The sequence below is a fragment of the Malaclemys terrapin genome, chromosome 3 (assembly GCF_027887155.1).
Source record: "Malaclemys terrapin pileata isolate rMalTer1 chromosome 3, rMalTer1.hap1, whole genome shotgun sequence".
Classification (NCBI taxonomy): domain Eukaryota; kingdom Metazoa; phylum Chordata; order Testudines; family Emydidae; genus Malaclemys; species Malaclemys terrapin.
In genome coordinates this window covers 56,673,501-56,689,175 of record NC_071507.1, presented here as the reverse complement: position 1 = coordinate 56,689,175, position 15,675 = coordinate 56,673,501, and the positions used below count along the sequence as shown (strand labels likewise).

The following is a 15,675-nucleotide window of genomic DNA, read 5'->3' as shown; positions in this document are numbered from 1 at the left end:
GTCTGTATTGGTATACTGACAGCCAGTGCTACTGCTTATTGGGAACCTATCCTATCTCAAAGCAAGAAGGATTAGGTCGGGTCAGTGCTTGAATGGATGACCTCTAAGTAAACAGGTTTCTGCAATAAGTGATTATTGGAATTCTGTATGTGTCACGCTTCCCTGTATCCGCACTGATCCAGAATGATCACTGTGCTGCTGGATGTGCTGACTTTCAGTTGAGACTTACAACTCAACTTCCTTGTGTTCATTAAAGATCCCATGGCGTTTCTTTGTGTGATAAAGGGTTGCTTATTCAAGCATCCTGGCCTGATTTAATTCAGATACTTGTATTCTACCTCCCTAAATGAGAACCACTGCTCTAGGATGCAAACTTCCTTGATTGCACCCCCCTCCCCCTTCTTTTTGTCTGTTGTAATTTATGCCCTCTCTCCTGCCGCACAAGTACATATACAGTAACTCCTCGCTTAACATGATAGTTACGTTCCTGAAAAATGCTACTTTAAGCAAAACAATGTTAAGCGAATCCAATTTCCCCATAATTAATGTAAAGGGGAGGAGGGGGTAGGTTCCAGGGAATTTTTTTCGCCAGACAAGACACAGACACAGTATAAGTTTTTTAAACAATTTAATACTGTACATAGCAATGATGATTGTGAAGCTTGGTTGAGGTGGTAAAGTTAGAGGGTGGGATATTTCCCAGGGAATGCCTTGCTGCTAAATGATGAACGAGCACTCGGCTGAGCCCTGAAGGGTTAACACGTTGTTAATGTAGCCTCACACTCTACAAGGCACTACGAATGAAGGGAGGAGACACAATAGACGCATGGCAGTGGCTGCAAACATTCCCAGCGGAAACTGAACGTAATAATGAACCCACACTATCCCACTGGAGCGCACCACTCCCTCCACTTTCCAAAGTGCTGGGGGGTGCATGTGTGTGTGAGAGAGAGCATTGCCCATTTAAGTATGCTGAAGTACACTGCCTTTTTAAGTAGATCAGCAAGTTGAGACAGCTGCTGCTGCCAGCAAGCTCCCTTCGTCCTGGTCCTGAGCTCTGTCATGTCCCCACCCTGCTCTGTGGAGATGGGGTACAGGAGCGGGGAGGGGCACCCTGACATCAGCACCCCTCTTCCTCCCTACCCCCTGCACAGCATTCAGGAGGCTCCTGGGAGCAGCTCCAAGGCAGAGGGCAGGAACAGCACAGGGCAGTGTGGGGAGGAACATCTGAACTGCCTAACAATTGACAGACTGCTGGGCGGCTGCTGCACAAGGAACTTAAGGGAGCTGATGGGGGGGTACTGCCGACCAACTCTGGTTCTAAGCCCCCACCAGCTAGCTCTAACGGGCTGCTGTTCCTGCAAGCAGTGGACAAAGCAGGTGGCCGCCAAACAATGTTATAAGGGAGCATTGCACAACCTTAAACGAGCATGTTCTCTAATAGATCAGCAACGTAACAATGTTGCCCCACTTAACGTTCTTTCGTTAAGTGAGGAATTGCTGTACCAATAAAAATCAACGTGCAACTCTCATTAAATATTAAAAACAGTAAGTCATTGATTCAAACAGAGCCAACGATCTATTGTAATGAGAGCAAAAGAAACTGCGACTGTGGTCGATGCTTACAATTAAATGTGGACACCACATCGTAGCAAATGTATTAACGTACAGATGACAACCACTTTGTATAATGCTGTCAAAGCTTAACAGAAACCCATCAAAATGCACACCGCCATCTAGAGACAAATGCACAGTGCCATCTGAGGACCTGATATGTCCGGAGGAATCAGTTTTGCTAGTTATTAATTGCTGTGGGTAAAATGTGTGCAGGAAGTTTTTAATTTTTTCCCCCTCCCTCCCCCCTGAATACATGCACCTCCCCAAGGGGTCTTGCCCCCCATTGGAGAACCTCTGCCCCAGAGATCCACTAATTGCCCTAAACTATTGTATGGTGCTGCTGTTAAATGGTTGCTGTCTTTTAGTGGTAGATAGGGCGATCCCTGTTTGAAGGTGTTAAATTTTCTATACTTACTATATATATTTCCAGCAAAGATGCAAGTGTTTGTTAAGTGTAATTAGGAAACACTTCCTCTAGTTGAACACCCTGGAAAATAAATAAATGATTCTCACTCGGTGTATAATTAGCCCAGTTACAAATATTAATTGAGTTAGTTCAGCAAACGGTCCACTGGGATCAATCTTAAACTTCCTTATAGACTTTCTTCTCTTACTACCAGACATGGATTCTGAGAGGAGATATTAATATGTGGCACGGAATGATTTTACCATGTGTATGGGTCTGAAACAATAAACCAGTGTTTTGGACTACAGAAAACACCTGAACATGTTTCCTATTTGTGTGTGGATGTCTCTTTGTCACTAGGTAAAAACGCCTGTTGTGAACAAAGAAGCCAAAGTTTTAGTGCCTGGAATTCCTGGACATAGTGCAACTATCAAATCTCAGTCCTCTGGAATGCAGAAAATGGAAAGCAAAAGAAAACCTGGAGACAAAGAGGTAATCAAAGTGCTCTTACCAAACAGTAATAAGCATGCCAGATTGGACTGTGTTTCCCTTTTTGGCCAAAATAATCACCCAGAGCTAACTGTTATTCTATCACTTGATGTGAATGAGCTTCATCTGGGATGAGCTCCCCTGCAGCTGTGAATGATGGCAGTCTTGCATCCAAGTCCTACACGTTGCCCACAAATCTACCATGTTGTTGAAGAAAGTTATATTCTTGCCTTCTCTCTGCTAGAGCATGTTGCTGGGCTTTGAACCCCTACGTCTCCACCCAGATGCCATATTCCCCTTCTCCAGCTCTGCTTGCTCCTTCCTTCCTGAATGTGTCTATGTCATGAGAGATGAGAACTTGTCCTGCCTAAAAAATATAGCAAGATAGGACTTGACATTGAGAACTGTTGCAGAGGGCTCAATGCTCTGCTTCAGCTGGTGGCTCAAAAAACATCTCTGAGAAAACATAATTGATGGAGTCCGAGCCTTATGTATTTGGTTGCAAGTTGGTTTAAGTGACACTGCCCATATTTATTTCTTCTGCAGGATAGCATTGAAGACCGTCTTGGTGCAATGGATATTGATACTGTGAAAATAAAAACAAAAGGTGGCCTTCCACAAACTGACAGCTTTGCGGTGCTTTTGGTTCAGGGCTTGGAAAGCAATGATCCTAATATCTTAAATGTAAGTGTTATAAGAGCACCACGTGATGCTCAAGTTATTCTGCTTAGACTTGTGAAGTGGCTTCTTGTGCATACTAGGCTGTATGACTAGTGTTAAATTTGCCACTTGCGCTCCGCTGCTTTTTGCATTATCCCGCTGCCTTGCGGCATAGAAACAGTAGTGCCATTATGTTTACCTGTCATATACATTGTTTTAATTGATGACATTTGCTATATTTTTTCTATTTGATCTGCTTTGCAAGATGTCTTCTGGATTTCCCCTCTTCTCCCCCCCACCCCCTCCCAACTGAACCCCTGGATTTCAAAGCTAGTCGGTTTGTGTTATACAAGATAGAAATGTAGGGCTGGAAGGGACTTCGAAAGGTCTTCATCTCCCATTGAGGCAAGCCCACATACAGTATATCTAGACCATCCCCAGCAGTTGTTTGTCTAAATTATACTTAAAGACCTTCAGTGATGGGTATTCCACAGCCTCTCTAGGTAACATGTTTCAGTACTTAACTATCCTTATCGTTAGAAAGTTTTTCCTAATATGTAACTTAAATTTCCCTTGCTGCAGATTAAGCTGATTGAGTGTTTCTTGTTCTACCTTCAATGAACATGGAGAATAATTGATCACCATTCTCTTTGTAACATATTTGAAGACTGTTATCAGGTCCCCATCAGTCTTCTTTTCTCAAAACTAAACATAACCTTTCCTCACAGGTCAGGTTAAAAATAGTTATCTAACCATATAAATTCTATAGTGTCACAGTTCACCTGTTCCATTAATATTAATTAATGTGTCACTTTTTCCTTTGGGGTTTGATTAGAGCATGGTTTCTACTTAGACCTGACTTGAGATCTGAGTGGATATGCCTTGGATAAATAAGTATTGGAGGGCCCATGAGTCAGTTGCTGTTGGGTGTGTGTAGGAATAGGAGGGTTAAATTTAAGAGAAACTTGGTGCTGCATTGGGAGTCCTGAATCTGAAGTCCTTTATCCACAGGACTGGTGGAACACGGACAGTAGCAAGGAAAACTTCCTTGCCTCCTCCAGCGTGCCTCAGTCTTAACATGGAGTGGCTACATGATGGATAAAATGAAGTTGTGTCCATGACCCAATCATTCCAGTATTTTTTCATGAGCACTATATTTACTGAAAAAACACCTCTTCTGTAATGTGCAAACATGCTAGCAGCTTTTTTTGCATATCACTCAAAGAACTTGCTTGTCTCTTTAGAAAGTGCCCATTAATGATGACTCTGTGCTCATCTTCTCTCTGGCACACATGTCCTCAGACTTTACATACAAGGTTGAGATGTGAGCATCAGAGATTCAAACCTCATCTTTTTCTGTCTCCCGTTGTTCTGTGCCCTGTAGATATGTCCCTGGTGTCCTTGATTGTATACATATGTATTTATTGATGAATGTTTCTCTGATCTCATATTTTCCCCCTCGTTTCACAGAAAGTGCTTCAAACAAGGAAGGACGCTTTAATAAAGAACACAATAACTAAGATACCTGTACATGCTGTCATTCCATTGCTGCATGAGGTAGGAGAATTACTGCTATAGAACTTCCACTGTTGTAGAACAAGTTAACACTGGGCTTTTCCTCTTACTTGGGAAGTCCAAATATACACCTGCTTTTACTCCATAGAATCGGTGTGGAGGTTATCCAGTATTGAAGCAGTTTTTGTCTTGACTCTGACAATTGTCTTCTGAGGCAAACATATGGAAACCATGTCATTCCCAGAGTTGGGTGTGTCCTCTTGGTTGTGTTAATGAGATATTAACCTCATACTGGTGTGGGCACTTATCAGAGGCCAGCTTTGATGATTCTGACTTGTCACTGAAATGTTTAATTCAGGAGAGCTGAGTCAGGTTCTGTGTTACTCTGAAACCATGCAAAATAACTGCACATTCAGTGGACTTGTCTCACTGTCAATCCTACTAGGGATTAACTCTGGTGTTTTTTTCACAATAAAAACTGGGAAGATGGTTTTGTGAGGACACTGGCCTAGGACTCAGGAGATCAGAGTTCAGTTCCTGGTTGTGCTATCTCCTTCTTCTGTGACTTCCTTTGAGACTATGGGTGAATTAATGAATATCTGCTCCTCAGATCCTCATGTATAAAATGGGGATAATTATCCTACCTGAGGGTGGTGTGAGAATAACTCCATTCATACTTAGAGGCCCTCAGCGATACTACAGTTATGGGGACCCTATACATACTTAGTTTGCATGGTAGCAACGGTGTTGCATTGAACTTCCAGTTGAGGGTGAAAATTTTGTTTACAGTGCTAAAGTCCCATTGTCAGAAGTGATTTAGGAGCCCAAGTCCCATTGATTTCCAATGATGCTTGGGTTCCTAAGTACCTGGAGTCACTTTTGAAACTTGGTTTTAGCCTAAGTCACTTAAGCATTGTTACCTTTTTTAAATCCTAATTCTCTACATGTATTCAACTAGGTTTGAAAAAACCCCACCACTTGTATTTGGACTGAAACGTCTCGTGTAGCTTTACCCAGAAGTAGATTTCTCTTTTGAACTGATAACCCATTCAGACACTTGAGTTACCTGAATGTGAAATAAGTCCATTTCCTTTAAAATTAAGGCATGTTGTCTACTTTTTAATACAAATGGCTTTGGCTTGATGGTAACCCTGAATGAGAAATGCTGACTCTGCCTTGTTTTGAATGTTAAACTTGCACCAAGCATACACGCAGATCCACTGATTCTAAGTAGGCACTGAGATTCAATGTTTCTAATATAGACCCCTCTTTATTTGAGTGATCACGCTTTCTGCTATGTGCGAGTGCATTTGACTGTGTTAATCGGGGAGAGGAAAAGACCTTCACTTGACAAGTATATCCTTTCCAGTGCTTGAAACGTTTTACTTGGTGCTCAGCGCCCTTTTCCTGCAACAGTAGCTTGTCTTATCAACGTATCACCTGTGCAGCAGGTGCTGTAATAGATATTACATATAGTGAGATTTTGCATGCACAGCCACAGAGGGATTCAGTTCTGGTCCTTGCTGCCATCTATGACCTGGTTTCCATGTGCACTTGTAACATATCGTTTGACTCGTATTAGCTTCAGTACTGTTACTGTAATGAAGCTCTGCTTCCCCAAAAGCAGTCAGTGCACTGAACAAGGACATAGTGCAACCAACATGAGCTTCACAGTGTACGTCTTATTTAGCACTGGTGATTTCTAGCAGACTTTAAATATCTGAGGATTTTTGTGCCCTGATTTCTGGGCTGCTATACAGATGTAATGTCAGGATGAGAACTGTCATGTATACAATACTTCTAAGTGACCTCATCTTTCTTTCTTCAGATTACAAAGAGGTTGCAAGGCCACCCGTACAGGTAAGGAAATATCTGACTTGACTGATGGAGGTTCCAGCTGTTTGGGGGCATTTCTGTCTGAATTCAGTCTGTTTGAGAAATCATTGCATACATCAAAATGTAAGAGAAATGGAAAAGGACGTCTGAGTCTGGAAACAATATTCCCTTAACTCTTTACCCACTGGACTTCTTGTCGCCCGTATCAGCAGTTTATAATTTAAAACAAAATAGTTAAACTCACAGCCAGCAGCTAAAACCTACAAGTATCCGTATACAAATAAAGCAGTAGAGTTGAGGACAAATATCCAAAAACTTGTTAATAGAGGAGGGCAGGGAAATGAAGAAACTGCATTATGTCCATTTTGTGATATTGCATATAAATAATAATTCTGTTATCACACACAAACAGAACTTCAATAGGTGCCTTAATTGCCCTAGAGAGAAATGGCTAACACTTAAGCATTCTTTTCATATTTTTGTTAAAGAAACAAAATATGCGATAAATGCAGTGAGATTTTTGAATGAATATAATACAGAGTAGTACTTCTGAATAAAATTTATACTGGAATTTTTTTGATTGTGCACTTTTCTTGTGTTAATAGAAGACATTTTGCTCAGTGGAGGGCTTCTAAAATCTCAGTTTAATTGACCAAAAATCTTTGTTAACCCAGTGCCCTTTTAATGTTTCAGAAACTCAGTTAAAATCCTTAAATGAATAGGTCAGCCATTAAGAAAGTGTGTGTGTGTGTCATATATAATGAAACCGCTCTTAATAGTTGGGTTAAACAAGTTGCAGTTAGAACATACTTGTTCATTGCCTTTCCCAAATCAGAACGTTACTTATAACCTGGAGTGGGGGCGGGAAGGGTGGCAGAAGTTTGTGTGGCGGGGTCAAGTGATCTCAGATATATTTGTATAGCTGTCAATATTGGGAATTAATATGTATGGTTTACAAAGATAAATACCACAAAGGATAATCTAATCTGAATTGAATATTAACCCATAAATCACAAAATAGTAAAACTTGTTCATATTGAGAAAAGAATTGTTAAATAGCTACTAGATTAGTCATCTCAGCACTGTGTAGAACCTGTTCTATCAGTACTGGGACCGTTTTAGGACTCCCAAAGCTATCTACTCTGCTCTTCTGTTGGGAGGCAAAGTTTACTCCATAATTTGAAGGGAAAAAGAAAAAATGCTTTAGATCTTTGATCAATCTAAACTTGTCAGGGAAGATATTGGAAGCAACAACGAAGAGCAAATTTAGTATAACTCAGACACTTAAATGACTATTCCAGTTCTAATGGAACTGTTTAAGTCTCCTATCTGTGTAGATGAATTGTTCTTATTTCTAGCTTGGCTTCTCTTTTCTAAAACAAAACGCTGACGCATTTTGATTTAAACCTTTTTAGTGGTCAAAACAGAAGGTGTTCTCTTGGCTACACTCATCTTTGATTTATTCTGCTCTTCTCTCCTCCAGTGCCTCACAGATGGTCCGGTGGCTAAAGTCTGTTTTCACTATACATGCATCCTACCTTTCCACAGTAAGTATCTTGCTCTATGGTTGATACTTGCAGCTAACTAAAACGTACCTCTGTTCTTGTTTTGCTATTGCTCTTCCATTAAAAGTCAACCCTCCTAACATCCTAATCTGCTGCTACTACTGTCTAAATGAACCTCCCCTGAAAGGATGTTTCATGTCATTTGCAACTCTTTTTTTGCCACAACATGCTATAAATTACCTGGTAGCTGGCATTATCCAGTACAACCATTAGCACTAAATCAAACTGATTAGCATGCCTCTATTAGTTATGGACCTATACACAGAGCTGGCTTAATAGATGATGATCTAGCCTTGTTGGGTGAACTTCCTAAACAGAAATTGCCCAAGTACTTTCTTACTGCAGACTGACCTGAGACTATCTTGAGTGCAGCTAGCTTTACTGCATACAAGTATGCTGGAAATGGAGTATTAGCTGGGTGTCATGGATAAGCTAATGCAGGAGCATTTAGCCTCTTGGCTTCTGGCTTCAAAGCCTACCACAAGTGAAGGATGAATTTAGGCTTGACCTAGTGATAGAAACCACTAGTTTGGCACAATCGGTCTTCTGTTCCAGAAAGGTCCAGGTCTACAGTGTGGGAGTTTGTGGGTTAGGATTGATGTGCATTGACATTCCCAGACTCTCAGCTGATATTTGTGCAGTTCCCGTTCATACTAGCCCTTCCCATTAGTTCTCTTAATGCTGTAAACCACAATCAAGTGAAGAAGGAAAATTAGATCTGCATGAGCTGAAAGTGGATGAGAGCCTAGACAAGCATTGGTTTAACAGACTGCTTGAAGTAATAATCGTTCATACATAGTGAAATCTCAGCTCTCATTTTGTCTGAGAGGCAGTGTGAGCAAGGACTCCGTAGGCAGCACCTAAAATGCAGTTTAGAATCTTCTTATGAAGTGGAGGAGGACAACAAAACAGCCTCATTCTTATGCTTTTTCTCTCTAAAGTTGCCAGACCTGGTTCCCCAGCTTGGTATGCTATATCAGTTAATGGAGAGCAGAGTAAAAACGTTGCAGAAGCTCTCTCGCCTCCATGGAAAACTCTATCTTATCATCACCCAGGTAAGTTCAAGCTATAAACATTGGGGTATAAGATGGAAATGTTGTTGGAAATAGTGGTTGTTTTCAAATTTGATGCGACCAAACCTGCCATCCACAGCTCAGTACGGTGCTGGATAGTCACACTGATAATGCTGAAGGCAGCACAGTTGATTAACGAGCATCTTGCTACTGACCATATTTTTCTAAACTGACTTAATATTACTTAATTGGGGATGTGTTTTCATTGAAGGTTCAGTCATATTTTTCCTTCTGATTTATATGCTGATCCTCAAGATTTTTAGACTGGAAATAAGCAGGAGAATTTTAAACCACTTAAGATGCGTCTCTCTTCTCTTTAGTATTATAACTTTTCTGCCCATCCTAAATACTCAGCTGTTTTAAAACGATAGATATGGATGGAAGAATAAAATCCAGGCTTGATGGAGATTTCACTTAAATTGTGATGAGTTTTGTAAACACTTGGTAGGTTTTAAGGTTGGATTACATGACTGCAGTTTATTGTGATTTGTAAATCTCTTCCAGGTTGCAGCACTGGAAAAAATTCAGGATGCAACTGATATTAATCAGACTGCAAAACTAGTGTATGAGGAAGGTAAGCAGAAGACTTCCTGTGGGGTTACCTTGAGAACAGATCGAACCATTGTACAGTTGGTGTAGCTCAGCTCCTTTACTAAGGTTACAGCTAAAGTTTGCCAGCCATCCACATTCCAATTCTGTGCCTCTCGCTGTGTGATCTACCATGGAGGTTTTGCTTGAAGACAGTGGAGGGGAGAAGGTGGTATGGAGTTGTCAAGTAGCTTTTTGGTTGGTTGGATTTTTTCCTCTCCAGTTATGAAAACTCTGGTGGTAACTGCAAGTCCAACATACTGCTTAACTCTAGTGCCAGGAATCCAGATTTGTTGGCCCAGGTCTCTAGTGCAGAATGCACCTTTCCTGAAGATGAATCACTAGAAGGCGCTTCCATATCTGTCCAGGATCAAGAGGATTTAAAATATCTGTAGACCTGAGATTTGGGTCTTATGTCAACTCTGAAATATTGTGCATAGGATGATGATTGAGCAACAGTGCTTGATTTATACTGATCAAAATAACTGACCGTTCAGTTTTGGTAGATGTTTTAAATGGCACAGCTAGTTAATATATGTAATGGCACATGATCTTGGATTTCATTTGAGTAAAGACTGCATCAAATCTGTTGTGTACTCCTGACTTATGTAGCATTTTCCATTTACAGAATCCTCCGAGGATGGTTCTGAAGATGAGATGATTGCAGATAAAGATTCGGATGTAAGTAAAATTCTTTGTCCAGGACTTCTGTCCTTCACTTGATTGATCGCAGGAGTATAGGATTGCAGAAATGCTTGTACCAAATATTAAGCTGTTCCGGTCTTTTTTTTTTGTTTGTTCATTCCAGGAGAACTGGGATGAAGATGAAGAGAAAGGGGAGCAATCAGATGAAGAGAAAGGGGAGCAATCAGATGAAGAGAAAGGGGAGCAATCAGATGAACAAGAAATGGCGGCTGAAAAAGAAATCAATGGGGAATCTGATTTGGACCCAGAAAATGAAAGTGAAGAAGAATAACAGATGGTTTTAAACAAAAATGAAACACCTATTAAAAGAAGTGGGCTGCCAGAACTCTAAAATTCTGGATCGCCTTGCTGAAAGTTGCTGTAGTCACATAGCCAGGCAAGAGTCTGCACTCCCCATGTGCAGAGGCACTTCTGGGCACTGTGCATTCCTGAATCCAGAATGTTTAACCATGCCAGCCTTCTCTTGTCCCATATCCCTGAGCTTATATATAAAATTTTTGCCATCTCATGGTCCTATTACACCCGTCTCATGGACAAGCATATTTGTATTCAAGTGAAATAACTTGCCACCGCCATTTGTGTGGTAAACTTGTTGCAGCTTTACATTGAATTTGTTTAAAATATAACAGATCAAAGATCAGACTATACCTTCTCTTCTCGCTTCAGTTAGCGATAGCAAGTGGGCATCCTGCTGCATTTTTTTCAAAAAAATAAAAATAAAAATAAAAAATATTTTTGTAATATTTAAATTCACTATTGAATTTCTTCATTTTCTCCTCATAGGTTCACCCATGCCTTGGCAATGTCTGAATGCCAACCTGGTTTCAAACAGCTTTTTCTTTTTTAAATAAAATTTGGACTTGACTTTTATATGTATGTATAAATCTATGGCTTTTTTTGTGCTTCAGAAGGACATTAGAACTATCAGTGGTTTCTAATTTGTTTTAATTGATCCTGTATATAAGTTTAACGCTGACCCGGGAAGAGACTACTTCATCTTGAGGGGGAGGGGGAATGGAAAAAAATTAGGGGAGAGGGAGGGTGAATGCTTGTGAATATGTAACGCAAAGTGTATACGTTTATTACTGATTTTTAATCTCTCAGTGGCAGAACAAGGATTGCTATTTGCTCAGCTAATGGAAGCTGAAGTGGTATAAACACATTTTTAAGAGCAAGATATGGTAAAGGTTTGAGCCATTCACCAATATAATGTACAGTATATTTGTCTATAAATGGAGCTGTTGCAACTAAATACTGCCCTCTTTGTAAAGTGAATAAATATACATCTCCTTTACCAAGTACTTGTTCTGTAATATATGTGGGGATAGAAGAGGTTGTGTGCTTGAGGGAGTTGTCTCATAAGCAGGTATCCAGGGGAAAATGCTGACCATGTTCTGGGCTTGAAGCACATCCGGTGGTAACTCAGATTCTCAGCTCCCTATGTCTTTAGCTGTATCTGCTGGCTTCACCGACACAAACAAGCATTCACTACATTTGACTTCCAGGTGCTCTGAGGGAGAGCAAGTTGGATTCTCTCGTGTTCTGCATGGCATTGTCCGCCAAGTTCACTTCAAAATCTTATAGGTGAAGTTGGAAGGCAGGAAGAAGCATGGCTTGGTTTGTCCCAATCCTAGGTGATGTTTCAAAGTATTGTCAATTGGAAAAAATCTCCTTGGTAGCATAAACTAGGCGCATGTTATACCTGTGCCATGGAGAGAGGGTAAATACAGAAGCCCTGAGGCCTTGCCTGCACACACTCAGTTAACAAACTAAGCTAAATTGATATGACCATTGTTAAACAATGTGTGTTCCCATGGAGAGGTCTGCCAGTTTAAATCAATTTAAAACAGATTTTAGTGATACCATTGCAACTTTTGAGTGTTGGCAAATCCAAACTCAGAAAATCCAGTCCCATTTCAGAGCATAATGGCACTTTTACTGTTAGCTTTTCTTCATATCTGTTACATTGAATGAGCAGTTGGTATTTAAAGCAAAAAAGATAGCAGAATGCTTATGGAGAGACACTTCCAAGAGTGGTGCATGCTTTGTACATGAAAACTGCCTACAGGTGGCTTTTAAAAAACTAAATGTGAAGTCTCGCCCTCCCTTCCTTTCCTACCCCCAATAGTGGGACCATTTCATTATGGCTGCTGTTTGTGGTGGTGGCAGTAACTCAGGTGATAATGTTCTGCCAACTGAGAAACTTGACTGGCTAAGTGATCGTATCTGATTTATGCTCTTTGTGTAATATGGGATTCTGAATGTATGAACCCTGTCCAGGCTCTTAGGAACTGAATGTGCTCCCATAACTTACAGGAAAGGTAATTTTCCTGAGGTGTACTGTTATGTCTCAGATTGGACCTATGACATTGATATCATAGGAGTTCACTCTTAATGAGTTCATTGGCTGGGTGCCTTCACTAGCACCACGTATTTAAAGTTTGCAAAGTTGGATTGCACGTAATTGGTTTTTCTGCATCGTGATATCTGTCTCTGGTTTTGCTCTTGCTTGTGTAGTTTTAGGGACCCCCTGTGGGAGTCCTGAGTTTGATACAGGGATAGGAAAATGCTTTTCTGCAGCTATAATTTTGGGATGAGTGCCAAAAAAATTTGCTTGTCCAAATAGTTAAAGGGCTAATACCTTGTGATCTGCCACAGCTAGAAACAAAGGCTGTAAACCATAGATTCTCAACCTGTGGGGGACACAAATCCAGAGGCATGACCATCCCTTTCTAGGTGGAAGGAGGGTCCTGAACAGAAAGGGTTTCTGGTATGGAAAAGGTTGAGAACCACTGCTGTAAACAACTGTAAAACTAAGGCCTGGTCTACACTGGAAAAGATTAACTGCTATATCTATGCTTGCAAACCCTCTAGTGTAGACACAGTTATACAGATACGAGAGTGTTTGTTTTTGGCAGTGTAGGTTATACTGGTTCAGGGAACAAAATAAACTATACCACCAAAACACTTTTATGCCAGTACAACCATCTACACTAAAGAGCTTTACTGCTATAGCTATTTACTTAAATATAAAAATAAACACTTTACATAATTAATATACAATAAATATAATTAAATTAAACCTCAGCAGCATTTAAATCAGTTCTGCAGGGATTCCACCACTCATCCATCTACCCACTTCACCCTCTATGAAGTGCACCCTGAGCATTCTTCAGAGACTCGGTCAAAGAGATGTCTTTGGCAGTCTACCCAGAAAATCTCCAGTTTTGGCTATTATGGACCAACCTGTGTCCTAAAAAATCATATCCTTAACTGACATAGCTATGCTGGCAAAAAAACAAACCAAATCAAACAAAACACTTTCTAGTGTAGACCTGTCCCATGGTTCCAAGCTTTCCTGAAACACACAACTAATGCTTTGCATTTCTCGAACACTCACCATTTGAGGATCTCAGTGCGTTACAAACATTCATTAAGCGTCATATCCTGACAGGTTGTACTGTCCACCATAAAAAACTGAGGAAACCGAGGTGCACAAAGTGGTTTTAAGTGACTGCCCCAGATTTGCCATGACTGGGCAAGGCACTAGAATAGAGCCTAGACTTTGATTCCCTGTTTCAACCACCAATAATACTTAGCTCTTATACATTATTCTTCATCAGTACATCTCAAAGTGCTTTACAAAGGAGATCAGGTCTCATTGGGGAAACTGAGGCATGGAAGTGAAGTGACTTACCCATGGTCACCCAGCATACTAGTGGCAGAGCCTTAAATAGATCCCAGGGGGGCTGAATCCCATTCCAGGGCTCTATCCACTAGGATACATTACTTTAAAAAAAAAAAACTAATTGATTTCTATAATGCTAAAATTGAAGTTGTGGAGAGTATGGGACTAATCAGAATAGCCTGACTTTCAAAATGCAAGGGTCACCTAACTTGTATTTGGGATTACTGACTTCAGCAGTAAAAAGCATAGAGCCTGCACCTGCTTTTGTTTTCAGATGTGAAAAGGTCCTCTTTCAGCATGACCCACCTGGCATCCAGAACAAAGAGCAACTCGTCACTACTTGTATCTGCCTCAAAAGCCTAAGACTCTTGTTTTTCTGGTGAACTTGTAAGCTGTTCCTGTTTCTGGAGGAGGAGCTATGACATTCTGGTGAAGGGGTGGGGGAAATATCAGACTGAATGTATCCACCTGACTCGGATCTCCCCACTTGCTGTTGCTGCAGTGTCTGGACTTCTATTCCCTCCCTAGTGCTGGTATTAATTTTGTTTTGGTGTGAAGGGGGGGTCAGATCAAATGCTAATTCTAAAATAGGTCTTATCTGAATGGGGGATTTGGCTGACAGTTTGTGCAAGTATCTGATAGAAGTGCCAAGATGAGGGCTTGCTAGAGGGTCGGACACTTCATAGCTTGTGTAAGCTGTTTACTGCACACACCAGGGGTTCCTTGCATCCCTCCACTTTCCCTCCCCTACTCCACAAGCTTCTTGTGGGCCACCTTCCCATCCGCCTCTCTTTCAGGGACTCCCTTCAATTCCCTCCCAATCTCTTCCCTCCCAGGGTCTCCTTGTGCTCATTCTCCCATGCCATCAGCTTTGTGTGCACCCCATCCTCTGCATGATCTTTGAATGCTGTAACAGTCAGTACCAAAGGTGGCCAGTAGGTGTCAAAATTGCTCTATGAAAACATCCTGGGTTAGGAGGGCACAAAGATATGAAGGGAGTTGATGAACTTCAGGCTGGCTTAACCCCGCTGCTGCTGACGCGTGCTGTTGGGCAGTGTGGCTCTGCAATTCATGTCGGCTGTCATGGCTGTGCTTACGCTTAGTTTTGCCCGGTATGTAAATCTCTGTGTGTGTCATTTCTTCCGCTGTGTGCTGCCAGGCCTTTCAAATGCTTTCTGACCTTGTAAAGCTCTGCTGGGGAAATACTTCTTAAGCAGGCCTCTCTCTGATTACAGTCTGCAGTTGCTGTCCTGCCGCTCTCTAAGGACATAGCATAGCTGGGAGTATTGAAGCTTCATTCTCAGACCCCCTTGCATTCTGTGACGTGACAGATTGAGATTTTTTTTTTAAAAAGCTTTTCACTTTAAATTTCCCTGTTCAGGGCTTATTCATCCAACATTAAACACACAAACCTGAAATTGTTAGAATATGCAGATAAGAGATGGGAGAGAAAAAAATGTGTGATGGGGGCGTCAGGGAAGGGGAGAGCAGAAGTGGAGTGGGAAAGGTTTGGGAGATGTGTCTGTACACATG

At 41.1% G+C, this 15,675-nt stretch overlaps 1 protein-coding gene across 1 annotated transcript in view; it reads left to right on the top strand.

Moving 5' to 3' along the window:
- Nucleotides 1-11,748, top strand: part of WDR43 (WD repeat domain 43) — a 37,366-nt gene extending 25,618 nt beyond the window's left edge. Inside the window, exons 10-18 of the mRNA XM_054023486.1 lie at nt 2,384-2,515; nt 3,059-3,196; nt 4,643-4,729; nt 6,516-6,547; nt 8,007-8,070; nt 9,030-9,143; nt 9,666-9,735; nt 10,378-10,430; nt 10,558-11,748. Coding sequence (XP_053879461.1) covers nt 2,384-2,515; nt 3,059-3,196; nt 4,643-4,729; nt 6,516-6,547; nt 8,007-8,070; nt 9,030-9,143; nt 9,666-9,735; nt 10,378-10,430; nt 10,558-10,725 — 858 coding nt within the window. The 3' untranslated portion in view covers nt 10,726-11,748. The remainder of the gene's footprint in view (nt 1-2,383; nt 2,516-3,058; nt 3,197-4,642; nt 4,730-6,515; nt 6,548-8,006; nt 8,071-9,029; nt 9,144-9,665; nt 9,736-10,377; nt 10,431-10,557) is intronic.
- Nucleotides 11,749-15,675: the final 3,927 nt, after the last annotated feature.